This window comes from Martes martes (assembly GCF_963455335.1).
Source record: "Martes martes genome assembly, chromosome: 18".
NCBI classification, from domain to species: domain Eukaryota; kingdom Metazoa; phylum Chordata; class Mammalia; order Carnivora; family Mustelidae; genus Martes; species Martes martes.
The window spans coordinates 39,766,934-39,793,241 of NC_137906.1; the positions used below are offsets into that span (position 1 = coordinate 39,766,934).

At 67.5% G+C, this 26,308-nt stretch overlaps 5 protein-coding genes across 15 annotated transcripts in view; 3 read left to right on the plus strand and 2 right to left on the minus strand.

Moving 5' to 3' along the window:
- The first annotated feature begins 44 nt into the window (after nt 1-44).
- On the plus strand, nt 45-5,711 carry SPSB3 (splA/ryanodine receptor domain and SOCS box containing 3). 5 transcript variants are annotated; one of them, XM_080830966.1, is made up of 8 exons: nt 143-206; nt 1,246-1,383; nt 1,586-1,739; nt 3,792-3,975; nt 4,069-4,256; nt 4,351-4,453; nt 4,541-4,666; nt 4,862-5,711. In XM_080830966.1, the coding sequence occupies exons 2-8, from the start codon at nt 1,325-1,327 to the stop codon at nt 5,197-5,199; spliced, it is 1,152 nt and encodes a 383-aa protein (XP_080687092.1). In that variant the 5' UTR covers nt 143-206; nt 1,246-1,324; the 3' UTR covers nt 5,200-5,711. The 5 variants fall into 5 exon arrangements, with proteins under 5 accessions (XP_080687095.1, XP_080687093.1, XP_080687092.1 ...); XM_080830968.1 differs by having other exon boundaries at nt 1,586-1,733; XM_080830969.1 differs by lacking the exon at nt 1,586-1,739 and having other exon boundaries at nt 45-206.
- On the minus strand, nt 5,653-8,842 carry EME2 (essential meiotic structure-specific endonuclease subunit 2; the record flags this gene model as incomplete). The annotated part of the gene is given in 10 exon segments (XM_080830866.1): nt 5,653-6,136; nt 6,216-6,405; nt 6,590-6,705; nt 6,899-6,992; nt 7,149-7,240; nt 7,816-7,905; nt 8,223-8,359; nt 8,485-8,737; nt 8,740-8,804; nt 8,836-8,842. Coding segments are annotated over 10 exon segments (1,215 nt in total). The 3' UTR covers nt 5,653-5,965.
- On the plus strand, nt 8,770-9,920 carry MRPS34 (mitochondrial ribosomal protein S34). The gene is made up of 3 exons (XM_080830971.1): nt 8,770-9,161; nt 9,251-9,293; nt 9,377-9,920. The coding sequence occupies exons 1-3, from the start codon at nt 8,841-8,843 to the stop codon at nt 9,670-9,672; spliced, it is 660 nt and encodes a 219-aa protein (XP_080687097.1). The 5' UTR covers nt 8,770-8,840; the 3' UTR covers nt 9,673-9,920.
- Nucleotides 9,921-10,005: 85 nt separating this feature from the next.
- NME3 (NME/NM23 nucleoside diphosphate kinase 3) lies at nt 10,006-11,063 on the plus strand. Of its 2 annotated transcripts, none has more exons than XM_080830975.1 (5): nt 10,006-10,136; nt 10,225-10,355; nt 10,477-10,578; nt 10,656-10,768; nt 10,844-11,063. In XM_080830975.1, the coding sequence occupies exons 1-5, from the start codon at nt 10,091-10,093 to the stop codon at nt 10,959-10,961; spliced, it is 510 nt and encodes a 169-aa protein (XP_080687101.1). In that variant the 5' UTR covers nt 10,006-10,090; the 3' UTR covers nt 10,962-11,063. The 2 variants fall into 2 exon arrangements, with proteins under 2 accessions (XP_080687101.1, XP_080687100.1); XM_080830974.1 differs by having other exon boundaries at nt 10,656-10,760.
- A 220-nt stretch (nt 11,064-11,283) lies between these two features.
- Nucleotides 11,284-26,308, minus strand: part of MAPK8IP3 (mitogen-activated protein kinase 8 interacting protein 3) — a 45,870-nt gene continuing 30,845 nt past the window's right edge. For 3 of the 6 annotated variants that reach the window (XM_080830961.1, XM_080830965.1, XM_080830960.1), the window contains 23 exons: nt 23,430-23,441; nt 21,460-21,517; nt 20,859-21,011; nt 20,160-20,241; nt 19,114-19,244; nt 18,631-18,687; nt 18,379-18,549; nt 17,544-17,670; nt 17,275-17,370; nt 17,037-17,192; nt 16,286-16,451; nt 15,395-15,577; nt 15,115-15,304; nt 14,891-15,010; nt 14,732-14,812; nt 14,559-14,626; nt 14,313-14,461; nt 13,692-13,863; nt 13,493-13,606; nt 13,272-13,310; nt 12,917-13,096; nt 12,657-12,806; nt 11,284-12,582 (listed from right to left, as the gene is read on the minus strand). In XM_080830961.1, the coding sequence (XP_080687087.1) occupies nt 12,461-12,582; nt 12,657-12,806; nt 12,917-13,096; nt 13,272-13,310; nt 13,493-13,606; nt 13,692-13,863; nt 14,313-14,461; nt 14,559-14,626; nt 14,732-14,812; nt 14,891-15,010; nt 15,115-15,304; nt 15,395-15,577; nt 16,286-16,451; nt 17,037-17,192; nt 17,275-17,370; nt 17,544-17,670; nt 18,379-18,549; nt 18,631-18,687; nt 19,114-19,244; nt 20,160-20,241; nt 20,859-21,011; nt 21,460-21,517; nt 23,430-23,441 (2,777 nt within the window). In that variant the 3' untranslated portion in view covers nt 11,284-12,460. Of the gene's footprint in view, nt 12,583-12,656; nt 12,807-12,916; nt 13,097-13,271; nt 13,311-13,492; nt 13,607-13,691; nt 13,864-14,312; nt 14,462-14,558; nt 14,627-14,731; nt 14,813-14,890; nt 15,011-15,114; nt 15,305-15,394; nt 15,578-16,285; nt 16,452-17,036; nt 17,193-17,274; nt 17,371-17,543; nt 17,671-18,378; nt 18,550-18,630; nt 18,688-19,113; nt 19,245-20,159; nt 20,242-20,858; nt 21,012-21,459; nt 21,575-23,429; nt 23,442-26,308 lie in introns of all 6 variants that reach the window. The other 3 variants (XM_080830964.1, XM_080830963.1, XM_080830962.1) reach the window with 2 other exon arrangements.

Genomic DNA, 26,308 nt, shown 5'->3' on the forward strand with positions numbered 1-26,308 from the left:
ACCTTTCGGCAGGAGGCATGTGCCGCGCGGCCCGCCCCCCGCCCGCAGCCCCGAACCGCCAGCGCCCAGCCGCGCCCGCCAGCGGCCGCGGGGCCAATGCGGCGCGGGGGGCGGGCTGCGGGGCGGGGATTGTTTACGTCTCGCCCGGGAGCGGAAAGTAGGTCACGGCCGCCCGGCGGAGCGCGGCGGCAACCGAGCAGTGGCAGGTGAGCGGCGGCGGGCGGCGGCCGCGGCCCCCGGGGTCCCCCGGCTCCGACGCGCACGGCCGCCGCGCTCGCTGGCCTGGCGGGAGCGCTGGCGGCGCGGGGCCCGGCGCGCCTTTGTTCCTGCGGGCGGCGGCGCCGGGGGGGCCCGGGGCTCGGCGGGCGGCCTCGCCGCAACCCCCGCGACGGCGCGCAGCCGGAGACCCGCGCGGGCCGGGCCGGGGCGCGCCGCCTGCCGTGCGCTGCTGCGGGGCGGTCACCTGCGCCTGGCGGCCGGGGGCGGCGCCTCGGGGAGCGGGCGGGGGGCGCTCTGGGTCGGGGGGCAGCCCCGGAAGGCGGCGTGGTACTGGGAGAATGCGGGACGGGAAAGGCATTCCGGGCGAAGGGCAGGAGCGGGCTCGCACCCGGGCCCAGGCCCTTGCGGCTTGGAGAAGCGCGGAGGGGCGGGATGTTGCATGTTGTCTCCGTAAGGCGAGGCCGAGCAGTTTCCAGGTGGATTGAGACTTGCTTCCGTTCTTAAGATCCGTGCTTCCAGAAAGTCGGCTCGGCTGTAATGAGTGAAGTGGGAGGAGCCAGAGGAGAGGTGGCCCCGGGGATGGAGAGGGCTCAGGACATGGTTTGGAGGTGGTGCTGGGCGTGTGAGGGTGTTCAGGGTGACTGCCATCGGTCTGGCATGAGGAACTGGAGGGTGGGAGATGCCATCTGTCAAACTGGACAACAGAGGAGGAGCCAGACAAGGTTGGAGACGCCCGAGGGACGGCTGGGTTCCGCAGGCTGAGCTCAGTCGGGCTGAGATATGCGTTTGAGAGTCATGGACATCTGCATGGTGTTCCTCACTCTCTGCCTGGCGCTCATCAAGGTGCGTGCGTGCTGGAGGGAGGGCTGAGGGCGGGAAGAGCCCCAGAGCTCTCGTTCGGCATCCGCAGGGCTCAGGCAAGCTCGCACCTTTGGCCGGGGCCGGCGCAGCTGGCTGAGGTTGGAGCACAGAGCACGGGAGCACGGCCTCGTGTCTTCTCTGCTCAGAGCCCGGGTGTTCCTCCAGATCCTGTCCACCATGGCCAGGCGTCCTCGGAGCAGCAGAGCTTGGCACTTTGTCCTGAGCGCAGCCCACCGAGACGTGGATGCCCGGGCTGTGGCTCTGGCGGGGACCACTAACTGGGGCTACGACTCGGATGGGCAGGTAGGTCCTGGTGGGGGGTGTGGGCCTGGCTGGACTAAGGAGCAGAGACACCCAGGGCAGGCAGTGCCTGAGGCAGGACTGGAAGAGAAAGATGCCCCCAAGGGCAGAGGACGGGCCGGGGAGGCCTTCCTTTCCCCTGGTCAAGGACCCATGTGGCCCTGGGGTGACAGGACCCCAAGACAGATACCACCTTCTTCTCTAGATTTTTCTCTCTGGGGCCCAGAAGTTGTTTTCTTGGGTCAGTTCAACAAAAACTCCATTCCACGTATCCAACCAGCATCCAAAAGCAGCTTGGCGTGTGTGCTCCCAGACATCGTCTCTGCCCTTACGAACATATGCTTGGTGTTTGTGTACGTGTACGTAGAAAGAGGACTTAGAATTTTTAGAGCTCAAAACACCCGTGCCTTCCCACACGCAGCGGCTCCAGAGCTCGGGGAGGCCAGGGGGCCCTCAGGAGCAGCTGGGACGCCCCCGTCGTGGCGGCCACGCTGCACAGCCGTGGTGCCTGTTGCTGGAGGTGGGCACTGCAGGTGGCTCGTCAGAGCGCTCCGACCAGGGCAGGGGTTCAGTCCTGCCCTGAGTCGCCTCGGCTGCTTCCAGCAGGGGTGATCCTCGGGTGACTGGGCTCTGCCGTGTCCTAGCACGCCGTGTTACTGCCCTAGCCCTGGCGGGTGTCCTGGGAGGAAGCGGTTGTCTTCTTGATAGCGTGAGGGTGGCCGAGCCCCGTGGGACCGCCACCCCCTGGGGGAGAACTGGAGGCAGAGTCCAGGGCCCCTTCCCAGGGCCTCCCCAAACTCCCTGCCCGGGCCAGCGAGAGGCCTCGGCCTGCATTCCCGTCCCATCGCCAGCTCCCCCGACCACGTGATCTGAGCGATCCATTCTTCCGCCAGTCTCTGCCCGGCCACCTCATCGCTGGAAGATGCAGGTGGTGTTGGGGGCCTAGGGCACAGCATGTGACGCATGCCTGTAGCTTGTCTGTCACCTAATGGGTGGGGAGTCCTGGGTTGTGTGGGTGGGCGTGTCACCGAGCACGTCGGCCTTAGGCTCTGATGCTGGTCCTCTGGTGGTGGGCAGCTACCTCCTCCCCGCTGGGCTGCTGTGCAGGGGGCTGGTCAGGGGGACCCGGGACTCAGGTGTGTGACCCTGGCACTTAACAAAACGGGAAGGGGACGGACGGCCTGACGAGCAGGGGGCCTGCCTTGGCTTTGGGGGAACAGCACTCTCCACGAGGGGCGGAGGGTGCTTCGGGCGTTCTTCCTGTCTCTTGGTGGCATCTGTCTCTGACTGCAGCTTCTGGCCTCCTGAGCTCCGTCTCCGCCATGTGGCCGCTCCGTAGCCCTGGGTGCCGAGAAACAAGGGACAGGTTTTTCAGCCTCTAACGGGAGAAAGCCGAGCCGAGGAGCACAGCACGGGAGGGAGGGGCTGGAAAAGCCTCTTGGAAGCGCAGTCTAGGGGCAACGAGGCCACCCCCGCCGTAGGAGACAGATGGACACAACGGGGGGGGGGTCAGGCCCCGATGCGGGGTGTGGGCCTTACCCTCAGAGCAGCAGGATGCTGGGGCGGACCAGGCCTTGCCCTGGGTCTGTACAGGGGCATACGGCATTTCGGGGGAGGAGCTCATGGAGGCCAGGAGAGCAGCGTGCAGAGGGTGGAGCCTGGCCAGGACCCCAGCCTGCGTTCTGAGCCCGGCCGGTGAGACCCCAGCCCGTTGCAGGTGGGTCCAGAGGGCCCTGTCCTCAGAAGAGGAACAGCTCCACGCATAGAAGGCATCTGTAGTGTTAGCATCCCTGGCTGGCCTTCTGGAAGGATTTGGCGCTGGGCCATCATCGGGCTCCCAAGATGTGGAGCACGTGTGACGAGGACGGGGCCCCGCGGGCAGAGGACGGGGCCCCGGGGAAGGTCTTGTTGCGGCAGCGCTGCACTTGTGAGCGCGGGACTGCGGTGCCCTGGGCTCGGGGTTAGGAGCCACCCATTCTGTGGATGACCAGAGGGCCACAGCCCAGAACAGATGCCGAGGCTCTGCCGCGGGAAGGGGCCCACGCACTCCCTGTGCGGAGAGCCAGGCTGCCTTCGTCGGGTCGAGAGCAGACTGTCCTGGGCTCCCCTGCTTCAGGCGGCCTGGAGGAGGGGCTGGAGCCGGCAGCCCCACCTGGCTGGCTGTCAGCGGGGCGCCTAGTGACCCCAGGGCTGTGGGAGGTGGGGTGGAGCCCTTGAACCCATTCCCAGGAAGCTGGGGGAGGTGTCCGGGGCCACTGGGGGTGGCACTGGACAAGGGTGGGGAGACCCAGGGAAGGCCTTCGGGGCCAGATCTGCAGGGGCTTCCTCGGGGTATCAGTGCCGTCGACCCGCACGTGGTGACGGAGGGCAGGGGGCACGCCAGATGGGAGCAGCTGGTCCTTCTCTCGCAGCACAGTGACTCCGATTCCGACCCCGAGTCCCCCGCCCTGCCGCCGCCCATCCCCAGCGCTGTGCCCGTGACCGGGGAGTCCTTCTGTGACTGTGATGGCCAGAGCGAGGCCTCCTTCTGCAGCAGCCTGCACACGGCGCACCGCGGCAAGGACAGGGACTGCCGCTGCGGGGAGGAGGACGAGCGTGAGAACCGGGGGAGGGCCTGGGGCACGGGGCGCCGGGCACGGGGAGCCCGGCCTGCATATCCTCCAGCCCTGGCCTCCCCCGCTCCTGCAGATTTTGACTGGGTGTGGGACGACCTGAACAAGTCCTCGGCCACCCTGCTGAGCTGTGACAACCGAAAGGTCAACTTCCACATGGAGTACAGCTGCGGCACGGCGGCCATCAGGGGCACCAAGGAGCTGGGGGAGGGCCAGCACTTCTGGGAGATCAAGATGACCTCACCGGTCTACGGCACCGACATGGTCAGTGGCCAGCAGGCTGGTGGGGGTGGGGCAGGCAGGTGTGACCCCAGGCGCCCAGGCCCCAGACGCCCTCTGCCCGCCCCCCTCTTCCCAGATGGTGGGCATCGGGACGTCAGACGTGGACCTGGACAAGTACCACCACACGTTCTGCAGCTTGCTCGGCAGAGACGAAGACAGCTGGGGTCTCTCCTACACGGGTATGCGGGGCCCCGCGGGCAGGCGGGATGGGGGAGGGGGTCGCGACCCCGAGGCCGCAGGGCTCACCCCATCGCCCTGCCCCCCAGGGCTCCTCCATCACAAGGGCGATAAGATGAGCTTCTCGTCAAGGTTTGGCCAGGGCTCCATCATCGGCGTGCACCTGGACACCTGGCACGGGACGCTCACCTTCTTCAAGAACAGGAAGCGCATAGGTGAGGGCAGACGTGACCTTGACTGGTGCCTGCAGGGCGTGGAACTGCAGCCCCTGCCCAGGCGTCCTGGAGGCTGGTCCCTGCAGGAACCTCAGGTCCTGGGTTTCCCGGAGGGCAGGGCCACACCAGGGGTGGTGGGAGGCTGCGCCTCGCAGGGCCGGCCGGGGACTCAGGTGGTGCCCCCAACCCCCCCAGGCGTGGCGGCCACCAAGCTGCAGAACAAGAAGTTCTACCCGATGGTGTGCTCCACGGCGGCCAAGAGCAGCATGAAGGTGATCCGCTCGTGCGCCAGCATCACCTCCCTGCAGTACCTGTGCTGCCACCGCCTGCGCCAGCTGCGGCCCGACTCCGGGGACACGCTCGAGGGGCTGCCCCTGCCTCCTGGCCTCAAGCAGGTCCTGCGTCACAAGCTCGGCTGGGTCCTGAGCATGAGCTGCGGTCGCCGCAAGCCCCCCGCACCATCCCCTGCGGCCACGGGTGCGAGCGGCCCCGAGCCCCGGCCCCACCCACGGAAACGCTGCCGACGGACCTGACCGCTTTCTGGGGGACGCTGCCTTCCCGGGGCCTGGTGGCCGCCTGCTCCACGCCCCCTCAGGCTGGGCTCCAGAGGGCAGACTCACGCCCAGGGCGGTCTTGGCCGGTACGGGCCCTGTGACCCCTGTGGCATTGGCCTTTGGTGTCGTGCAGACGTGGCCAGCCCGGCTCTCCCGGATCGACTGTGGGCCAGAGGACACAGGCAGAAGCGGCCCCCGTGCTTGCTGCCGGCCTGCTCGCATCCTTCAGCTGCTTGTGCATGTCGTCAGCTGCTGTCCCTCCTGTCCCAGACCGAAATGACCGTAATAAACTTAGACTATGTGACGCCTCTGTGGTGGCCAGAGGAAGGGAGTCCGGACCCGGCCCGGGGCTCCCGGCTGCCCAGGGCTCTCTCCGTGTCGCGCCCAGCTGCATCACGGCGCCTGCCAGGAGAGACAGCCCGGTTCTCTTTTCTCCCTCGGGACTCTGTTTTACTGCTTCTCAGAACATGCCACCCCCAAGTCTCCCTGTGACTGGTGTTTGTTCCCCCTTCCTGACCCCAGCTGGGCCCCGGCTCTGTGGCCAGCATGTCCGGGACCCAGGGCAGGGGAAGTTCACCCCTCCTCTCCTGCCCATCCCAGTTACCCTAGAATGTTCTGGCCACCCCGCGCCCTCCCGCCCACCCCAAGGGCAATGCCCTGTTCCCTCCCCCTGCTAGTTGGGATGGGGTGGGCCGCGTTCTGTTCTGCTGGTGAGACAGGGCCCCTTCCTGTCCCACAGACATAGTCAGGAGCTCAGGTCCAGCAGGAGCTCAGGGTTGGTGGCGGTCAGGAAGAGGCAGATGCGGCGGGAAAGGTCAGGCCCCACCCTGCGGGGCCGGCTACCACCGCCCGTCTTCACGGGGAGGTCCGCCAGGAGGGCCAGGCGCTCCTGCTCCGTGCTGCAGCTCGTGTACGCCTGCAGCAGGCACAGGGATAAAGAGGGCAGCTCTTGGGGCCCTAGCTCCACAGCGACGGGGAGAGGCTGGGGGACCCACCTGCTGCAGAAGGCGGGGGGAGGGGAAGGCGGTGACAATGGCATCGGCCACAGCAGGGCTGACCCGGCGGAACTGCCTGATCTGTCGCCACCAGACCCCCCGCAGCCCTGTGCCATCTCTCGCCACACGCTCGCCAGCTGCCCAGCGCCCAGCCGCACAGAAGGAAAAGGCACAGGAATCCCGGTACTGCCTGCAGATGGAGAAGAATGCGAAGAAGGTTCTAGAGCCCTCACGTCTTTGGAGCACCTTGTCCTCCCAGCTCACAAAGCTCTCGACTCTCTCTGCTCCCAAAGACACCAGAGAGATTCCATCCACCCAGGTGTCCCTGTCCCCTCCCCCAGCCACAGTCACAAGTCCGGGTGGGGGGCACGCACTTGAGTGGGCGCTGAGCAAAGGCCCTGGTGAAGGCGCATATGTGTTGAGTCAGCTCCTGCCAGGAGGCCACCAGCAGCACATCCAGATGTGCCCAGAGCTGCAGGAGGACCAGGGCCTGAGGATGTGAGCCCACCGTGTGGGTCAGACAAGGTCACCCCTAGGAGACACGCAGCTGAGACCGACCCCACATGTTGCTCCGGGACCAAAACGGGCTGCTGGGCCTTAGAGAGCAGCCCAGGCACCAGGACCAAGGGCAGGACCAAGGGCGAGCAGCCCACCGCATCCCGCCTCACCTGACGGGCCCTCACCTCTTCCATCTTGGGCCAACTGAGTGCCACTGGGGCACGGGCCGCTGCTGGATTCTCTGGCTGCCGCATGTCCTGGCTGCTGGGCTGTTGAGACCTGAGCAAAGGTGACCATCCCTCTGGGTCCCCACACCCCATCACTCCCCCGGAGCCCCCCAAGAAAGGGCATAGTAAACCCCTGGGCTCCCGCTACCTCTCCCCTGGACTCCCACACCCCAGCCAGGCCTACTAAGGGCAAGAGAGTGACTGGTACCACAGGTAGGCATCCAGCCCGATGACAGCCAGGTGGGGGCCGGTGGAGCTCTCAGAACAGACCCAGGGCACGGAGCAAGATGGGCCACAAGTCTGCAAGCCAAGGTTTAACACATCTGTTTCTGCAGCCGGCAACGTGGCAATTGCGTTTGCACGCGAAAAAGTCGACCTGAGAGTGACTCAGCGGTCCCAGGGAGAGGAGGACGCAGGCTTCCGTCCACAGAAAGCAGCTGTGTGCCTCCCGCAAGGCCAAGGGACCTGGGAAACCCCCAATGCCTTCCAGGCACCTGCAAGAGGGGCACTGAGCCCCCACCCTCCACTTCTACCTCTGCACCCCAGCGCCCAGGTGCCTAGCATTCTGTGGGTGTGTGAGAAACACTGAACCACAAACACCCAGACCCGCACAGAGTCTAAGCTAATGCCTCCCTTACCACTCAGCTTACCGGAGAACCTCCCCCAACCCGGGTTTTACTCTCCAGCAGCGGCCCCAGTCTGCTCCAGGCCAAGAACCCACCTGGCTTCCCTGGCTCACCCACATCTCAGCCCCACGTCCTGTCTGGTCCCTCTCCCCTAGAATAGGGAATGGCACCTAGCGGAGCAGCTCCCCCAAGCTGGGGAGCCCAGCCCCTCCGCCGTGGGAAGGACTACTGCGCCCCGCCCCCGCGCACCTGGGTCAGCTGCAGGAGGCCCTGTAAAAACTCCTCCGGCTCCAGGAGCAGGAGAACCTGTTCCTCGGCAGCCCACACCTCCGAAGGCACCTGTGGGGACATGGAGAGACAGTGCTGCCTGCCCCCCACCTCACAGGTCCTGGGGCCCTGCCTGGGCCCGGTGGCTCAGAGGCTCCTCGCCAGAGCCAAGTCCAGGCCCTGCCGGGGCCGCTCTACAGACAACTCCCCTCATCCCCCGCCAAGTCCAAGACCAGTTCAGGTCCGCGGACACCAGCCCTGCAAGTCACAGGCACCCCCTGAGCGCTCCGGCTTCTAGCTGACCGCTCTCAAACCCCGCAGGCTTGCGTGAACTTGCGGGGAACAAGCGCTCAGGCCAGGGGTGCGCTCCGCAGCCCCGGGACACTCACAGTGCGGGGACAAGGGTCCGGCTTCGTTCCGGTCCACCTGAGGCTCCGGGCCGGGCGCTGGGGTTCGATGTGGTACTCACAGCCCAGGGCGCCCAGGGCCTCCAGCAGGATGTCGGCACCAGCATCTTCCAGGAGGGCTGCGACGGGCCGCGGGGACACGGCTGTCAGCACCGCCCGGCTCCGGGGAGCGGACCCGGCCGGGAATCCGACCCCATCCCGGCGCGGAGGGCGGCCTCGGGGGTGCCGCCGGCGCCCCCCGCACCTGGGTCCACGCGCACCGCCACGCGCCGCAGGGCCCGCTCCGGCCGCAGCGCCTCGGCCGCCGCCCTGCGCTCCTCCGCCGCCGCCCTGCGCTCCTCCACCGGCCCGCGGGCCTTCGCGCCGGCGGCGCCCTCGCCGTCCGAGTCCGAGACCTCCCAGGTCGGAGGCCGCCGCCGACCCCCGCCCCGGGCCCCCGCCCCGCGCCAGCATCCCGCCCCCCCGGAGCCCTCCCGCGCCATCGCCGGCCCGGCCTCCGCCGGGCTTCCGGCCGCACCCGGACGCTTTTCCGAGGGACACCGGCCGCTTCCGGCGGAGGCGCGGCTTCCAGTCGAGGCGCGGACGAGCGGGGCGCCGACCATGGCGCGCAGGAAGGTGCGGCCGCGGCTCATCGCCGAGCTGGCCCGTCGCGTGCGGGCCCTGCGGGAGCAGCGGAACCGACCGCGCGACTCGCAGCGCTACGCCCTGGACTACGAGACGCTGACGCGGCCGTACTCGGGCCGCCGGCTGCCGCTGCGCGCCTGGGCCGACGTGCGCCGGGAGAGCGGCCTGATGCAGCTGCTCAGCCGCCTGCCGCTCTTCGGCCTGGGCCGCCTGGTCACGCGCAAGTCCTGGCTGTGGCAGCACGACGAGCCGTGCTACTGGCGCCTGACGCGCGTGCGGCCCGACTACACGGCGCAGGTGCGTGCGCGCGGGTGCCCCGGCGCCCCGGCCGCGGGGAGGGGGCGAGCGCGCGCTCCCAGCCGACGCCCTGTGCGCTTGCTTTGCAGAACCTGGAGCACGGCAAGGCCTGGGGCGTGCTGACCTTCAAAGGTGAGGCGCTGGGGGCGGCCGTGACCCTGACCCCAGCCTGCCCCGCGGGCGCGCGTGCGCTCAGCCCCGGCCTTCTTCCCCAGGGCGGACGGAGAGCGAGGCCCGGGAGATCGGGCAGGTCATGTACCACGACTGGCGGCTGGTGCCCAAGCACGAGGAGGCGGCCTTCACCGCGTGCTCGCCGGCGCCGCCCGAGGACGCTCCGCGCTGCGTGCCCTACCCGCCGCTCCTGCGGGCCATGATCCTCGCGGAGCGGCAGAAAAAAGGGGACGCCTGCACCGAGGAGCCCGTGCTGAATCTGGAGCGGACGCGGGTGCCTCCCTGGGACTACCCTGCGAAGCGGGAGGCGAAGAAACAGGCCAAGACCACGCCGGTCTGAACGCCACGGGGAGGGCGCGGGGCCGCGCTGTGAACGAAGACGCCTTCGCGTTGCGGCTGGGTCAGCCCCGGGAGCGTGGAGCCAGGCCCTGCCCCCGCGCCTTTGCTCTGGGCGAGCTGGCCGCGGGGGGCGGCGGGGCGGGCAGCGCGGAGCCCCAAGCGCGGGCGCGGGTCGCCTCCCCGCTCCGTGCGGCCGCTGCCGGACTCGGCCCGGAACCGTGCGCGCGCGCGAATAAAGGCAGAACCGGCGCCCTGGGTTGTGGCTTTCTTTGCGTTTGGGGTTGCGCAGCCACAGCAGGTCGTGGGCGGGTCCGGGAGGGAACGCCGGCCCCGTGGGGTGCCCGAGGGCTGGGGCTCCCTGCGCGCCCGCCTCCCGGCCCCTTTAAGCGCAGGCCCCGCCCGCCGCCGCCGCCGCCATCATGCTGTGCCTGCTGCTGACGGTGCTCGCCCACCTCTTCCCGGCCGGTGAGCGGCGGCGGGGGCGGGCGGGGGCGCGCGTGCGGGTGGGGGGGCGGCCGGGCCTGACGCGCCCCGACCCCGCGGGCCCCCGCAGCGGGCGCCGGCGTGTACGAGCGCACCTTCCTGGCGGTGAAGCCCGACGGCGTGCAGCGGCGGCTCGTGGGCGAGATCGTGCGGCGCTTCGAGCGCAAGGGCTTCAAGCTGGTGGCGCTGAAGCTGGTGCAGGTGAGGGCGCGGGGGGGTGGGGGGGGCGGGTGGAGACCGCGGGGCGCGGCGGCGGCGGGGCGCGGGCGGGCGGGCGGAGACCCCGGCGCGCGCGGCCCGTCCCCACCCCGGCCCGCCGCAGGCCTCGGACGAGCTGCTGCGCGAGCACTACGCCGAGCTGCGCGAGCGGCCCTTCTTCGGCCGGCTGGTGGACTACATGGGCTCGGGGCCGGTGGTGGCCATGGTGAGTGCCGGGCGCGCGGGCGGGCGGTTGGGCCGGAACGAAGGCCGGTGCACTGAGCCCCGCCGGCTCGCGCGCAGGTGTGGCAGGGCCTGGACGTGGTGCGTGCCTCGCGGGCGCTCATCGGGGCCACCGACCCGGCCGACGCCGCGCCGGGCACCATCCGCGGGGACTTCTGCGTCGAGGTCGGCAAGTAAGGCAGCCCGAGCGCGCGCCCAGCCCCCGCCACGCCCCGGCGGCCGCCGGCGCTCACGCGGCTCTCCCGCAGGAACGTGGTCCACGGCAGCGACTCGGTGGAGAGCGCCCGCCGGGAGATCGCGCTCTGGTTCCGCGGCGACGAGCTGCTGTGCTGGGAGGACAGTGCCGCGCACTGGCTGTACGAGTAGCCGCGCGACCCCGCGGGCCCCTCCTATTAGCGGCCCGCCCTGGCTCGCCGCCTGGGCCTGGGCCAGCGTTTCTTGGGACAATAAAGTGAAGCAAGTTCTTAACGCTCCCGCTGGTCTGTGCCCAGAGACACAGGGCTACGACGTAAAGACATTTATTACATACAGAGCAGATACGTGGGTTCGCTTGCAGGGCCAAAGCCTGAGGAGAATCACCACCCAGCCCCTTCCCTAGCTGCGCCCACCCGGCTCGCCCTGGGGTCACTTCGCGGCCCCGTGGGAACAGACAAGGGACTGGACGTACATCACAGTGGAGAGTGGCAGGGTGGTGGGGAGAAGCCTGCAGCTGCACGTGGCTGTGGCGGCGGCCGGCTGGGATGCGGCGTGGCTGCCCGAGATCTGTGCTTCTCTGGTGGGAGGTGGGTGGGCAGCAGGGCCTCCGGAGCAGGAGTGAGGCCTGGACCTGGGTGGGTCGGGGAGGTGGCAGTCCAGGGCGGCCCCCCTCAAAGCCGGCTGGAGGCAGCTTCTGCCCCGAGCTCTCATGGGCTGTCTTCGGTTGCCCTCAAGGGAGCAGGCCACACTGCCAGCCCTAGGCACTTCTTAGTGTGTCTTGGGAGCTGGGCTCCTTGGAGACTGGGAGGCAGGCCCCAGACCACGTGTCCCCCTGTCCCCCTGAGGCTAAGCCTGTGTCCTAGGACTGACCCCAGGAGAGGCCAGGGGCCTCCCCTTCTTCCTGAGGCCTGGGCCTGCCTTGGCAGCCTGAGAAATTCCACGCGAGGCGATTCTGGGAGGGGAGGACTCCAGAGCCTGCTCCCACCAGCGGGGTCTTCTGCGCAGGGAGAGCTGGCCACACGGGGGAGCAGGAAGAGGGCATCTGTCTCCGTCTTCTCAAGCAGCTGCCTTAGGCAGCCTGGCTACGTGCTTCCATGCCAATTCCCGGGGCAGGCGTCACGGTGTGGGTAGGGGGTGTCCGGGGAAGCCTAGTGGCTGGGCCGGCTCCCTTAGGGTCAGGCCCACCCCATCAGGCAGCAGGCAAAGGCAAATGGGCTCTGGCTGGGAAGACCCGGCGGGCTGAAGTCCCTGCTTCCTGCCCTGGGGGGTCCTGGGGGTGAGGGAAGTGGGGGGCCCGGGGTGGAGCTGGGAGCCACCAGCAGGGCCTGCTCCTGGCCCGACCTACCCCAGGACCCTGCCTTGCCCTGGCCCTGAGGTGCCCCCCGGTTCTAAGAACTTGGGACCAGAGGTGAGCCAGAAGCTGCCAGGTCAGGTGTCCCCAGAGGTTCTGGCCCTCCTGGTGAGGGTGCAACCCCGCTCCCCCGCCTCCCTCCCAGCCAGACCCGTGTTGCCGCCCTCGGGGAGGCCCGGCCCTAAGGTGAAAGCTGCAGGTTGAGAGGTTCTAAGAGGGGCGGGCGCCGGGCTGCCTGCGGGGCGGGCAGCGGGCGGGCGGGTTGGGGGGGCTGTATGTACACGTGGGCGGTGGGCAGGCGGCGGGGCAGGCCGGAGCCTCACTCGGGGCTGTAGGACACCTGCCACACGATGATGTGGCTGCGTTCCGCCTTGGACAGCAGGGGCTTCACCTGGCTCACGTCCCCAGTGTTCTCCTCTGTGTCGTCATCCTCTCCGTCCCCTGGACAGACAGCAGCTGCTGTGATGGGACGGCCCCGCCGGAGGGTCCCGGGACCCCGGGCAGCGCCTACTCACCGATGCGGAAGTCGATGTAGCCCTCCCCGCCGCTCAGCACCAGCACGTTCTTCAGCTTCTGGCCCTCGGCGTCCGAGGTGGGGGCGGCGGGCCCAGGGCTCTCGGACGGGCTGTCGAGCACGCTGCCGTTGAGAGTGGCCAGCACGTTCCCTGTCATCGGGGCACAGGGAGCTCAGCCGGGCAGCCGGCGCCCCCGCCAACAGGCTCCGGGAGGGGGGCCACGCCGCGTCCTGGCAGCAAGGGGGGGCCCAGCCCCTCACCTGGAACTGACACGAAGAACTTGACGGCATCGCGGTGGCCATGGAAGCAGAGCTGGGCCTGGGCCATGGAGCAGTAGGGGATGAAGCTACTGGCCGACTTGTCACTGCTGTCGTCCCCGTACACGTGGATGACGCCCCCAGGGCGGGCTCCTTCCCCAGCCGTGGGGGATGTTTTGTTGGCTGGAGAGAGAGAAGGGCGGCAGGCCCGAGCCTGAGGGGGAGGCGCCTGATCTCCAGCGGGCAGAGGCAGCAGCGGGAGAGCGCCCGCTGCCAGGGGCGAGGCCAGCCTCAGCCCACAGGGCATCTCAGCTGGGGGCTTCCGTGCGAGGGCAGGAGGCAGATGCTCCGGACTCACCTCGGAGCCCCAGGAGCTGGCCTCGGTGCAGAACCACGGCTGGGGGGGCGAGGGGCGCAGCATGGAAGGGAGAGGAGAGAAGTCATGGGAGGGGCGGGCCCGGGCGAGCGGCACTCCCGTCCGGAGCGAGGATGGCCAAGCGTGCCCTCCACCCCCTGCCCCCGAGTCTTGTCCCAACGCAGTCACCACCACCTGTGCAGGTGTCAAGGGGGGTCACTCACTCTCCGTCAGCGGGATGGAGATGACCACGCCGTTGCCGGTGCCCACCCAGAGGCGGTTGCCCGCGATGAGCAGGGCCGTGATGCGCACGAAGGAGAAGCCCAGCTTGCCGGTGCCTGGGGAGAAGAGGGTGGGTGGTCCGTGTGGCCGCTGCCGGGGGCCCTCCCGACCCTGACGCCTGAGCCCGGCGCAGCCCCTCACCCAGCATCTTGCTGACGTAGGGCTCGATGTCCACGTCCTGCAGATGCTGGTGGGTGTGGGCGTGGTAGAGCCGCAGCGTGGAGTCCAAGCGGATGGACACCCACACCCCGTCCCCGATCCACGCCAGCTGCCGCACCTGGCTCTCCCGCCGCGGGTGTGCGTCGAACGACTTCTGTGGGGTCACGGCAGCTCACGTCAAAATGAGGGGGTGCCGGGAGGGGGGCTCTGAACCCACCTAGCCATGGGTCACGATGCTGCCCATGTGGCTCACTGCAGCCTTTGCTCTAGAACCTGCTCTACTCCTCAGGGTCCAGGCTCCAGGGCAGAGCCGTAGCCAGCACCCTGCCCCCTCGGCCCACAGGCTGGAGGACTGGGGGAGGCGAGCGGGGCCCCGTGGGCACCGACAGGACTCGCCGCAGAGCAAAGCAGCAGGTGGAGCCCAGACAGACTGGCACTCACAGCCCGGCTGCCCTTGCTGGCCCGTGACGGAGCTGTCTCCCTGAGCAGGCTTCCCTGGATCCCACAAAGCCCCCAGGGCCCATTAGCAGGCACGCCGGGAGCGCCGTCCCCCAGCAGGAGCCACTTCCCCTCCCGTGAGGCCCTCCTGCTACCGGCACTCACCTCGATCTGCATCGTCTTGGGCTGGATGACATGCACCTTGTTCTTATAGCCACACCACACGCGGTCACACACGACGGCCATGCAGCGAATGGAGTGGTGGGGGTGGCCCAGGTCCATCAGGTGATAGTTGCTCAGGTCCCACTGGCCATCTGCAGAGAGCCCCAGACGCCTGCTCGGGCCTGGCCAGGACCTCCCCTGCCCGTGGTGGGGGTGGCCACTCGCCCGCCCAGCGCCCCTGGGCCTCACCTTCGCCTCGGTGGAAGATGGCCAGAGTCCCATCGGCTAGGGCCACCAGCACGCGCCCTTTCACGTGCCTGGAAAGGGACGGTGGTGAGCGAGTGGGCCTAGGCCGGGCGCTGCGGGCCCCTCCCGACGCCCCGGGCCCCTCCCGACGCCCGCCCTCAGCTGGGGTCCCGTACACCAAGCTCAGCACCGAGTCCTTCAGCTTGATGGAGTGCAGACACTTCTTCCAGTTGGACACGGCTGAGTGCACGTACAGCCTGTGGGAGGAGGTCGTGGTGGGCAGGGGTGCTCGCCCAGGAGACCCTTCCCATGCCCCGCCCCAGGGCCCCACCTACCAGCCGTTCTGGGCTCCCAGCCACATGGTGGGGGCCGCGCTACTGCTGGCCCCCGCAGGGTCTGCGCTGGGCTCCGGCTCGGGCTGCGCCCCACCTGTGTCAGCCTCCGGCCCGTTCTCGCTGCAGGAAGGATGGCTGCTCCAGGGTGGCCCGGGGGAGCCCCTCCCTGCCCACCTCGGCCAGTCTCCCCTCCCCTCCGTCTGCCCCGTCCTCAGAGAGCCCACCTGCCAGGCTGGGCAGTGGGGGCCGGGGAAGGGGCCAGGTCGGTGAAGACATGCTCCGTGAGGGGCCCAGGCCGTACTGCAGCCGCCTCTGCCTCACTGGGCCCAGAGTCTGGCACTTCCGTGGCTTCTGTGGCCTCTTCCGTGGACTGAGATGGGTTGACCTTCCCATTGGCGACAGTAGCCACCTCCCCTGTGGAAGGGAAGCGTGAGTGTGGCCAGGGGGTGGGGAGAAACAAGGGGATTGGGGGAGGGCGGCCGCCCAGGGGAAGGCCCGGCTCACCCTGACCCTTGTCCAGCACTGGGGTGTCCCCTCGGGAGGAGCAGTTGCTGCGGGGCACGTTACAGCGGGTCGCACAGCCCACCAGGGTGATGCCCGCCAGCACGCCGTCGGCGCTGGAGTCCTCGGGGTTCACATCGCTGTCCAGGAAGATCTCCCCCGGAGGGTAGTCACTGTCACTGGCCGCTGCGGGAGAGTCACGGCCCCGTCAGCCCATGCTGAGTAGCCCCTACTACCAGAACACAACCAGGGCTCCTGTCCCATGTGGGACTGCCGGGGAGGGAGAAGGTGGCCGCCAGCTAACGTGGGCGGCTCAGGGCGCCCCGGGCTCTCAGGCCAGGCTGGCCTCAGTGCGTGGGCCCCTGCTCACAACCACCGCCTGCAGGCTTGGAGAGCTGACACAAAGCGTGGAGAGGTGAGACTCTGGTCTTTGGGAGCAATCAACTCTGATCATGTGTCAGTTAAGAGTTCTGAGGAGCTTGGGGCCATCTTGGAAGACGGCCCGGGCAGGGCCCTGCCCACCCCAAATGCTGGCATAAGGACTGCCGCTGAGAGGCAAAGCCAAGCCTCCACCGGCGCCAGCTCTCCCAGCAGCAGCAGGGCAGTGGGAACTCGGCCCGTGGCAGGTCCGTGCTCAGTTTCTGACCGGTGTTTCCATCTGTCCTGCCGCCCAGCTCATCTCCTCCCAGGCACAAGAGCGACAATCACCCTGGGGTCGTCTCCTAGTTGTTCACAGGACTAAGGGGCGGTACTGCCAGCGTGCTCCCCTCTGGACGCCCCCATGGGCTCCCGAGTGTCCCCAGCATGTCCCAAGCGAGGCTGGTACGGCTCAGCGGGCCTCCTCTATCCCCGCTGTGTGCGGAGCAGCGCCGAGCCCGCGCTGCCGGCCCTCACCTGGAATGCTCGAGATGCACAGGACGTGGGCATTGCAGACGGTGAACTGGTCCACCACGGTTCCCGGCTGGTTGGCGTCGATGATGACCACTTTGCTGGTGGTCAGGGTGCTGGTGAGGATCCACACGCGGCTGGAGGTGGCATCCGGCTCAGGGAGCTCCTTTGCCTGTTTGCGAGCACAGGAGGCCAGGCCTCTCCAGCAGCCGCTGGCGTCGTGGGGGCCTCCTGAACCCTCTCAGGGTGCAGCCCTGCCCGCAGCCTCAGGGGACGCGTGTCCTCCAGCAGCAGGGCCGTGAGAACTCGGGACTGAGCTTCCCGTCTAGATGAGAAGACTGAGCTCTGGTGCCCCGGTCCCTGCCCCCGGGCCAGTCTGGGCCACAGAACAAAGCCCTAGACCCCGTGGGAAGCCTTTTCCACCAGCGCCCCCCCCCCCCCCCCGTCCTCGGGCCGCCCGCCGCTCCTGCGCACAGCTTGCGAGGAGGAGGAGACACCCCCGGGGGCCTGAGCCCTCCAGCCCTGCGGCCTGCGGAGCCTCAGACCCTCCGCACATCTCCCCCGACCCAGGAGACAGCAAAGGCCTCCATCAGTCCTGGACCGGGAGAGGACCTCAGGTGAGCCCAGTCTTGTGGCACTGTCCCCAGCTGTCCTGTTTCTGTCACTCTCCCTGTGACTCCGGTGCTGGGCACAGTCACCTAGACCCCGGGAGCAGCGGGGTCCCCGGACCCCCTCCCCCGCCCCGGTCTGCTCTGACCTTCCTCTCTGGAGGCGAGTGATCGCTCCTGGTCTCTCCTTCCACTTCCCGGTCGCAGGTCAGAGGGTCGCGGCCTGGCACAGGCTTGACTCCGTTCCCGGAGTCGTCCTCACCCGGTTTCCACCCGCTCAGGTTGACGCCCGCGGCACACCACAGCTGGGAGAAGGGCCCTGGGGTCAGCGAGCCCGCTGCCCGCGCCCGCGCCCGCGCCCCTGTCCGGCCCGCCGGGGCGCCTCACCTTCATGGTTGGGTCCTTCTCCACCAGAGGGCGGCAGTACACGGGCACGGGCACGTTCTTCATCCGCGTGTCCTCTTGGCCCCCGTTGGGGCTCAGCTGCAACCGCAGGCAGAGGCCACGTGGGCGCGAGGCCCGAGGCGGAGGGCTGGGTCTCCGTGGGCGCGGCCGTGGGGACCCCGCAGGGCTGCGCGGGTGGCTCCCCGGCTGCCGTCCCACCTGCCCCTGCACCCTCCACCCTCGCCCCCGGCCTCCCGCGCCCCCTGCGGCACCTGCTTGTACTTGGCGGGCAGGCTCCAGCCGCAGGCCTGCAGTCGCCCGTCGTCGTTGCGCACGTGCTCGCGCACCTGGCGGTACTGCTCCCGCTTCTGCTCCCGGCGGGCGGAGGACGTGCAGTCGCTGGCAGGAGGCGCACGGGTCATTTCCTGCCCGCACCCGCGGGCCTGCCCTGCACGGAGCACGCACGGTCCCCACGCCCAGATGGCAGGACCATGCATGCACCCCCGCCCCCCAACAGGCAGCCTGGCCCCCGGCCCCTGTCCAGTTCCCGCCCAGCGCTGGTCCCCCCGCAGGCCCGTCTAAGGACACAACACACAGAATTCCCCACTTCTGCTCTGGGGCCAGAATCCTGGTATCAAGACTAAGGGAAACGTGAAATTCCAAACAGAGTTATTCCCAGGCAGAAACCCCACGCTGCCGACTTCCTGTCGGCTCCCAGAACCTCCAAGGACACAGGGGTGTGGGCCACAGCCTGGGGTGGGGCCTGACCCCGACTGCTGGCTGCAGTGCCGTCCCCAAGGGCAGGGGAGCTGGGGCACCCGAGGGGCATCCTCTGGGATGAAGGGCAGGGACTGGGGGGTAGTGAGGCCTGTGCCCAGAGACGCCCCGTGCACCCAGTCAGGCTGGAGGGCGCAGGGTGTGGGTGCAGAGAGGTCAGCCTCGGAGGCTGGCCAGCCCCGAGGAACCACGTCCCCCAGCACAGCCCCCCAGAGAGCGAGGCAGAGACCGCTCGTGCCTCAGAGCCCGGAGGGGCAGGACCCTGGGACCCAGGGCCTCCCCTCAGCCCAGCCTGTGGCGCAGGCCTGCGGGAGGAGCAGGGACACTCACTCGTCAGGGAAGAACTCCAGGGGCCGGCTGCCCGCAGACATGGGACACATCGCGTGGCCGCGGCGCTGGCTGAAGCCGGCCGTGGTGGGAGACTTGTAGTGGATGTTCACCGAGGGGTAGGGCCGCTTGGCTGGAGGGGGGCTGGACGAGGAGCTGAAGAGGCGGCTGAAGCTGCGAGTGGGGGCACGGGACGTGAGGGGCGGCCAAGGGGAGCCTCCTCTGCCCCCTCCCCATCCTGGCGCCCCAACTCACAACTGCCAGATGGTGGATTTCTTCTTCTCCTGGACAGACGGGTGCTCTCGGGACGCTCTAGAGTGGGTGGGGAAGGCGGGCCGGGGACCTGCTCAGCCCGCGCCCAGGCAGACCTGTCCCCAGACTACACCCACCCACTGGGCCCTGCCCAGGCCAACCTGGCACCTCCCTTGCCCGGGACCGGGTGCTGGGGAGCCCCCCAAGGGCACACGGGGAGTTGGCCTCAGGGAGGAGGGGCTCCCAGGGGGTCAGTCACAGCTTCCCGGAAGGGTCTCGGCACACCAGGCCCCAACACGCCAGCCCGGCTCTAGCCCAGCCGGGCCCCTTGCCGGCTCAGAACCCCGCACGGGCTCCCACCAGGCCCCCTTCCGGTCCTGCTGCAGGAGAGGGAGGCGGGGAGGAATCCGCCGCATCCCGTTGGTCAGGGCCTGCGGCAGGGACCGCGGCTTACAGCCGGGCACCCGAGGGGGCCAAGGGGCCCACCTGATCATCTCAGTCCACCGCACGGCCTCCTGGAGCTCCATCAACCTCTCCTTGTACTGGTTGCGCTCCATGAGCACGCGGGCCATCTCCACCCGCGTGAAGCGGCGACGCTGTGCCAGGGGGACCTTGTCCTGTGGGGGGCACAGCCGCTCAGCCGGCGGGCAGCCGGCGCCCTTCCTCTCCGGGGCCTCCTCAGGCAAACGTGCTGGGGGGGGGGGAGTATGTGGGCAGCCTACCCACCCCCCAAGGGGGACTTTTCTAGGTCACATGACACACTCGAGGAGGCTAACACAAGCCCCTGGACCCCATGGCGATCCCAAATGCTTCCAGTCAACACGGACAGGTGACGTCACTCCCCAGGGGCACCAGAGGAAGAGAGGTTCTACGGAAGGTCCGGCCAGTGGGACCGGGGGGCTGCGTCTGAGGGGGACACCAGCGGTTTCGGCAGATCCGTGTGGGGTCTGCCAGCTGGGAGTGCGGGGGCAGGACCCAGTCTGTCCCGTGCGGCTGCAGGCTGGCACAGGGCTGAGGCACCCCAGGGGGCTGCCAGGCGAGTGAGCGTCAGCCCCCAGCCCCAGGCAAGGAGGCTCAGGTGCCTCTGGGTCTCTTCTAAGGTGCTCAGAGGTAGGGGCTGTGCGGGACGGGCTGAGGGAACATGCGGCTGGCACTCTGACATGTGCCCCCATGTCAGCCACTGAGCAGTGTGCCGTGTCCCCTGTCCACCTCAGGCCGAGGAGCCCGGCCCTGCCCTCTGCGGAAGGCAGCTGCCAGACCCTGGCCAGAAGGGGGTCCACAGGGGTGAGGGCAAAGGCCCGACTCGCCGTCTCCCTCCGCCTTCCCTGCAACAGTGGGTCACGGCCCCCCAAGGAGCAGATGGCTCGCCTCAGGGCTGTCCCTGGATCTGGGGGGGGGGTGTGGGCCCCTAAGGCTGAACGGGGGCTCCCACCAGGAAAGGGTGGAGAAGAGGACACAGAAGGGGTGAGGAGGGCCCCGAGCCCCGCCCCGCAGCCCGCCCCCCATGCCCGCAGGTTAATAGTGGAATATACCAATTCTGTACAGAGATAGCTGCTTACATCCTCCACCTCCTCTTTGGGCTCGCGCCGGGCGACGATGGCCTCGGACTTCACTCTGCAGGACCAGAGGGAACTGTGGCCGGGGGTGGGAGGCCCCGCTGGGCTCGGGCCCTGGTGGACCAGCAGCCCAAAGCCCTGCCCGGATAAGCCCCGGCGGCCCCAGCTGAGGACCAGGGCTTTGGGCACTGGGGAAGGCTGAGCCGGCTGGTCAGCCCCAGGTACGTCTGCCACCCCCACAGGCCCGCCTCCCCACCCCACCCCCCTGACACCTCCCCTTTCCAGCCTAGAGCCACAGGCACCCCCGCGGGAAGCATCGGGCTGGGACAGAAGTGCCAAGTGCTGGAAGGGGACCCAGAACTTTCTGGGGTCCCCCACCCTCCTCCCGAATGAACCTACGACGGCTATGAACACCTGTGCCTCCTAAGGGAGCCGAGGGGGCAGGCGGACGATGCGGGGCGGGGCCCGGATGCGGTGGGGGGGGGCAGCCGGGCCGGCCGCTCCGCCGGGAGCTGGAACTGAGGGAGGGGCAGGCTGCGGGAGGAGGCCCAGGAGGGGCGTGTCCTCCAGAGGGAGCCCGGAGAGGGGGGACCGGACTGGGGGCGTGGTCTAGCCCCGCCCCTTCCAGGAGCCCCACCACCTCCTCCCAGGGCCCAGCCCCAGGCCCTCCCTCACCTCCTCAGTTCTTCCTCCAGATCCTTGACGCGGCCCTCCAGCCTGAGCTTGGCCTGCCTGGCGGCTTCCAAGTCCCCTTTGAGCACCTCCTGCTCCCCGGACAGCTGGTCCACCTTGGCGATGAGGTCATTTTTCACCACATTCAGAGCGTTTCTTTGAGAAGGCAGAGAGTCGAGAAGTCCGTGTGAACCGCTGTGCACACAGTGCGACGGGGACTCCACGGGGCCTGCGGGCTCATGGGGGTCTGAGCGGGGACCCCGCAGTGCAGAATTCGGGGAAGAGTGGTGACCCTGGAGGGGCAAGCTGGGCCATGTGGGTCGGGGCCCTCCCAGCGTTGTTACAGGGAGGCCCTGGCCCTGGGCGGCAGGTTATCTCAGTACCCGCGGAGGGAAGAGAGCGTTCCGGCTGTTTTTTCTTTTCAGAGAGAGGGTAGTGGGGGGAGAGGGGGAGAGAGAGAATCCCAAGCGAAATCCATGCCCAGTGCAGAGCCCAACGTGCAGCTGGATCCCAGGACCCTGGAGATCATGACCTGACCCGAAATCAAGAGCGGGAGGCTTAACCAACAGAGCCCCCCAGGTGCCCTGGAAAAGAGTGTTCTTACTTGGTTTCTAGAAGCTGGGAGTTCTCCAGCAGCAGGTTCCCCACTTCCTTGCCCATTCCTGAAACAAAAGGCACAGAGATACTCCCCGGGTCCGAAGCCAGCCCTCGATGCTTCTCTGCTTGTCCCACAGCAGCAGCCCTCCTCCCCAGGGGCGGCTCGGCCCTGGGGGGCAGATGCAGGGGACAAGGCCCACGGGGCTGGCCTCTGGGAACCCCAGGGAGAGGCCACTGCTGGTCTTCAGCCGGGCTCTCAGCCGGCAGCAGCTGGCAGGGACGGAGTCCCAGAGTAGCCCCCGGACGGCCCTGTGTGGACGGGCGCGACAGCCCCGGCTGACCTGCACGAGCTCTGTCCACGGGAGATCTATACCGTGGGAGGGCTCAGCTGGCACCAGCCCCACCGGGTGGCCTCAGTCTCTGTCCCCTGTCAGCAACCCCCTAGCCCTGTGGTTTCTGAGGCCTTTGTGAGGCAGACCGTTCTCAGAGCTGTCCCCCGGACAGCGGTGGTTGGAACCGTGGTGTTGGGGACAGAGAAGACAGCACAGGACGGCAGAGAGCTCAGGGCCAAGGAGGGCAGGCAGACTCCCTGGGGCACAGCAGCAGGGAGGGAGAGAGTGGAAGTGAGGACGCACTCCCTGGGGTTGGTGCCCAGAGGGGTCCCCCCAGCTCCTCTATACCAAGCCCCAAGGTGGACCCCACCACCAAGCTGTCTGCAGGCACATCACAAAAACTCTGAAATATTGGCACTGAGCCATGATGACAGACAGCCCCGAGAGCCCAGGGTCCGTCCCTCCTGATCACTCGCCCCCGGTCAAGGACAACCATGAGACAAGACCTATGCACGTGGTGTGCCGGGTACGGGCTCTGACTCCCGTCTCCGCTCCCACCCCTCGGCCTGTCCAGGGTCTGCCCTGAGGGAGGGCGCTGGGGACTTCGGACTTGAAGCCAACCCCCCCCACCTCGGGGCTAGGAGCCAGGAGAGCCTGTGGCCCCTGCTGGCCCCACCGCCGCCCCACCACGCAGAGCGAAGCGACCAGCTCGCGAAGCAGGAAGAAGGTGTGAGGCCCACAGAGGAAGGAAGGAACAGGAGAAGCAAACTGAAACGGGGCCTTGGCCTTACCAAAGAAATCATGGCGCACTAGGAGAGCCATCCCAGTCCCACGGGAGCCGGGCGGCCGGGGCGGCAGGGAGACGGAAGGAAGGGAGGAAAAAGAAGCGCATTAAGCCTGTGTGAGCCGCGGGTGGGGGGGGGGGGTTGTGCCCGCTAGGGCTACCGGTCTCTGGGTCTGGGGTGCACCCTGGAGCGGGATGGAGCGGTGGGAGGTGCAAGGAGCCAGCTCCTCCTCCTGGAAAACCCCCCCGGGCCTCCGCAGCTGGGTGGGGACGGGGAAGGTCAGCACTGCGCCCAAGCCCTGAGCCGGGACGGGCGGGGTTAGGGGCGCATGTTGGCAAATGAGGGAGAGTGGCACCCGGGGAGCCAGCATGGCTTTAGCACACTAGGTGGGTGCATGTGGGTGGGCTCGGGGTCTCCTGCTGGGAGGAGAGGGAGAAAGCAGGAACTGAGTCCTCCGCCACGTGGGAAGAGGACCCCTGACTTCTGGGGTGCATATGACAGAGGGGAGACACCATGCAACTGGGCCTGCGGTCCCATCCGAACTGTCCTATGCTTCTGGTGGCTCCACAGAGCCTTAGGAAATGGCACTGGGGGACCGCCGGCCTCTGAAAGGACGGGTCAAGGCCACTGTCAGTGGGCTAGTAGTAGAGCAAACCAAAGTAAGCTTCCGAGCGGCAGGAGGCTGGGGAGCAAAAGCACGTGTGTCTTAGTGGCCTGGAAAGGAACCAGGAGGGGAGAGGCTGCACAGCCAGCGGCAACTGGACGGCAGCAGGGAGTGTCCCAAGGATGCCGACCCACTCCAGCTGGATGCTACCGTGGGCAGAGGGGGAGGCAGACAGACAGATGGGAGAGATACGCACCTGAGAACTCCCCTGGGGCCATGTCCCGCGAAGCAGAGAGAGACAGAGGGAAAGGAAGTGACAAAGGTCAGTTGGCGACTGGAACCAACAAAATAGATTTTTATTAAAAAAAAAAAAAAAGCAACGCTGAACAGCCGTCTCCACGTTGAAAGGCATGAGGGAGTACAAGCAGATGTCACCGGGCCCAGGGGTGGTAAATCCTACTGGGGACGGCAACCCTACAGGAAGACAGGGACCCAGAGAGCCGGGTCCCACACCTGCTCAGCCCTCGGGAGGGCGGCGTCTCTGCAGCTGACACCTGGGAAGGGGAGGGAGTGTGTGTGTGCACGCACACATGTGTAAGGTACACGTGTGCACGTGTGGGGGGCACGTGTGAGGTATGTGTATGCCTGCATGTGTGTGTGGGTACTTTGTGTGGGGCACGTGTGTGTGCACTGCATGTACAGGGGGTGTGCACGTGCACGCACGGGGCAAGCGCATGCATGTGCATGTACATGTGTGGGGTACAGGTGCGTGTGTGTGCACGTGTGCGTGGGGTGTGTGTGTGCGCGGGTCGGTGGGTGGGGTAGTGTGCCCAGGGTGTCCAGGCCCAAGACGCCTCCCCTGCCCTAGAGTGCGTGAGCTTGGCCTTACAGGCTCGGGCCAGCGCGTCCTTCAGGCAGTAAGGGCACGACCTCAGGGAGAGCCGCCCAGTGACAAAAGGGAGCAGGTGTGGCTGGCTGGCAGGGAGGGAGAGGGAGGGCAGGCAGCAGGGGCGGCGGCGTGTGGGGCTGGCAGTGCCTTCCTCACTGGGGTCCAAACTCCTCCATGCTGCCCAGCTGGGGACGGGCCACAACACTACTGCCCTGCGGTCACTTCCCAAAGAAGCCAATAGTATAAAGTCACCTGACTTAAACACCAACGTATAGAGTTTGGTATTTAAACAAGAAACAGGTGCCCTGGGTCAGAGGCGGATATGCCCTCATCCGTGCTCCTTCCCAGGGCAGCCACCGTCAACAGCTCGTCTCCTCGGAACTCCTTCTGGATCAACACTGGCATTTCAAGAGCAAAATCACGACCAGGCTAGCCATGCTCCCGTTCGAGGTGCTCCGTTTCCCCGACCCTCTGCACCGGAGACCGGCTCCCACCTCCCGTAGTGCCCCAGCCCATCACTCACCGGCACTCGGGCCCACCCACCCCGCCGGCGCACAAGGCGGCCGCCCCTGAGACCCCGTCCAGCGGCCAGGCAGCACCTGGCCGCGGTCTCACACTGCCACCTCCTGGCCGTGGGGCACGGTAGCACCCGTTTCGTTTCTGTGGATCTTTGGAGCAGTTTTCTCCGTGTCCCCTTTTCAGTTCTGGAGTGTTCTTGAAGTTTGAGCATCCTTTAGGTATGTTTGTTGGTATCTTCTGTGAATTCCCTTTTACCGGACTCTCACCCGATTGTACGCCACTTCTGTTAAGGCTGGAGATCAGGTGGGTGGGAAACAATGTATCTTTCTTAAGCAACATGCCTCCCACCTGTCAGTATTTTCCTTGGGCCACGACCATAGGGGGGCCCAGATTAGGAACATCATCTCCACCTCTCTTCCAACTCCCTGACTTCGCATTTCTACGTTCAGATCTTCACTCCAACCAGAAGTCTTCTGTGTACAATCAAAGGTGGGGACCAGACTTCTTCTCCATGAATCTACCGTATTTCCAGTGGCTTCAAGTGCTGTGTCTGTCCCACCCAAGTCCCCACAATGGCTCCGGCTCTCACCAGGAACTCACAGGGTCCGGCGGGGCTGTCGCTGGTCCCACCCGCATAAACACTTTTGTGCTTAGAACATCCGGCAACCCTGCAACCTGGTTCTTTCTCAGAAATTTCTGGGCTACTCTCACGTTTGCTCTCCTGGATGAACTTCAGACTCTATCCATTAAGTGAGTTTATGCCGGCACCGCGGGCTGCTCTGCAAGTCATGGGAGGCTCACGCAGCTTGGCCTGCAGGTCTCGGTGTTCGAGGTCTCGTTCCGGCTCTTCGGTCCTGTTTCCCAATTCTGTTCACACGGGTTTGTGTCTTTCTCAAGGTTATTTCTACACACGTTCTGGGTTTGGCCGCCCCGTGGGCGGGACCTGTGACGTGAGCACAGCGCCGCAGAGAGCACACGGCCGGCCGGCCTGTGCCGTCCGTCAGGTTCTAAGTTGAGCCGCCTGGCTTCTCTTGAGTTCCCTCACTTGCGAAGGGGGCCCATGGTCTCCCCAGCCCGCACCGAGTGGCCACCAAGCATGGATTCCCTTACTGCCCAGTTACGCCGGCTCCGAGGGGCGCACTGTCGCAGGGAGGTGCCTCTGGGACCGGACGAGGCTTCACGTTCAACAGCTTGTCCTCCCTGGACCGGCAGCAAGGCCTCGCTCTCCTGCAGATTTCGCAAATAATGGTGCATCTGGCGAGCCGTGGCGGGAGCTGAGTGAAACATAAGGAGACCTGCCTCTCCGACGTCTTTTCCCTGCTCTCCTGCTACTGGAATTCACAGTCCAAATGCAGAGAGGTGCAGGGGGCGGCTGGAGCAGACACCAGAGCGCTGAAGGGTGCCGCCCTCAGCCGAGCCAAGGGCACCGCTGTGTTTCTGGAACCACAGGACCTTTCCATGGCGAAAACAGCCGCAGAATGGAGACAAAAGAGCCCCTGCCAGCCCCAGGCTTCTCCGTGTAGCAGCCCCACTGGGTCGGGTTGCGTACCCAGCTCTCCGACGGCTGTCTTCAGAAAGATACACGGTGCCGGGGGATTGGGACTCCCATCCTGATGGCTTACCCCGGCAGACAGGGACAGGCCGCTCGGTGAGGGGACCACAGCTGAGGCCACCTCCTCCCTCCACCTTGCTAGAAGACGGGTGGACTCCTCTGCTCGGCTCCCCGT

What these genes read in the sequence shown, in the direction of transcription:
- SPSB3 (XM_080830967.1), top strand. Translation starts at nt 1,258, where the DNA reads ATGGCCAGGCGTCCTCGGAGCAGCAGAGCTTGGCACTTTGTCCTGAGC. An exon ending in GCTACGACTCGGATGGGCAG is followed by an intron (nt 1,384 to 3,791) that starts GTAGGTCCTGGT and finishes CTTCTCTCGCAG; the next exon opens with CACAGTGACTCCGATTCCGA. An exon ending in CGGTCTACGGCACCGACATG is followed by an intron (nt 4,257 to 4,350) that starts GTCAGTGGCCAG and finishes CCCTCTTCCCAG; the next exon opens with ATGGTGGGCATCGGGACGTC.
- MRPS34 (XM_080830971.1), top strand. Translation starts at nt 8,841, where the DNA reads ATGGCGCGCAGGAAGGTGCGGCCGCGGCTCATCGCCGAGCTGGCCCGT. An exon ending in GGCCCGACTACACGGCGCAG is followed by an intron (nt 9,162 to 9,250) that starts GTGCGTGCGCGC and finishes CTTGCTTTGCAG; the next exon opens with AACCTGGAGCACGGCAAGGC. An exon ending in GGGCGTGCTGACCTTCAAAG is followed by an intron (nt 9,294 to 9,376) that starts GTGAGGCGCTGG and finishes CTTCTTCCCCAG; the next exon opens with GGCGGACGGAGAGCGAGGCC.
- NME3 (XM_080830974.1), top strand. Translation starts at nt 10,091, where the DNA reads ATGCTGTGCCTGCTGCTGACGGTGCTCGCCCACCTCTTCCCGGCCG. An exon ending in CGCCCACCTCTTCCCGGCCG is followed by an intron (nt 10,137 to 10,224) that starts GTGAGCGGCGGC and finishes GGGCCCCCGCAG; the next exon opens with CGGGCGCCGGCGTGTACGAG. An exon ending in TGGCGCTGAAGCTGGTGCAG is followed by an intron (nt 10,356 to 10,476) that starts GTGAGGGCGCGG and finishes GGCCCGCCGCAG; the next exon opens with GCCTCGGACGAGCTGCTGCG.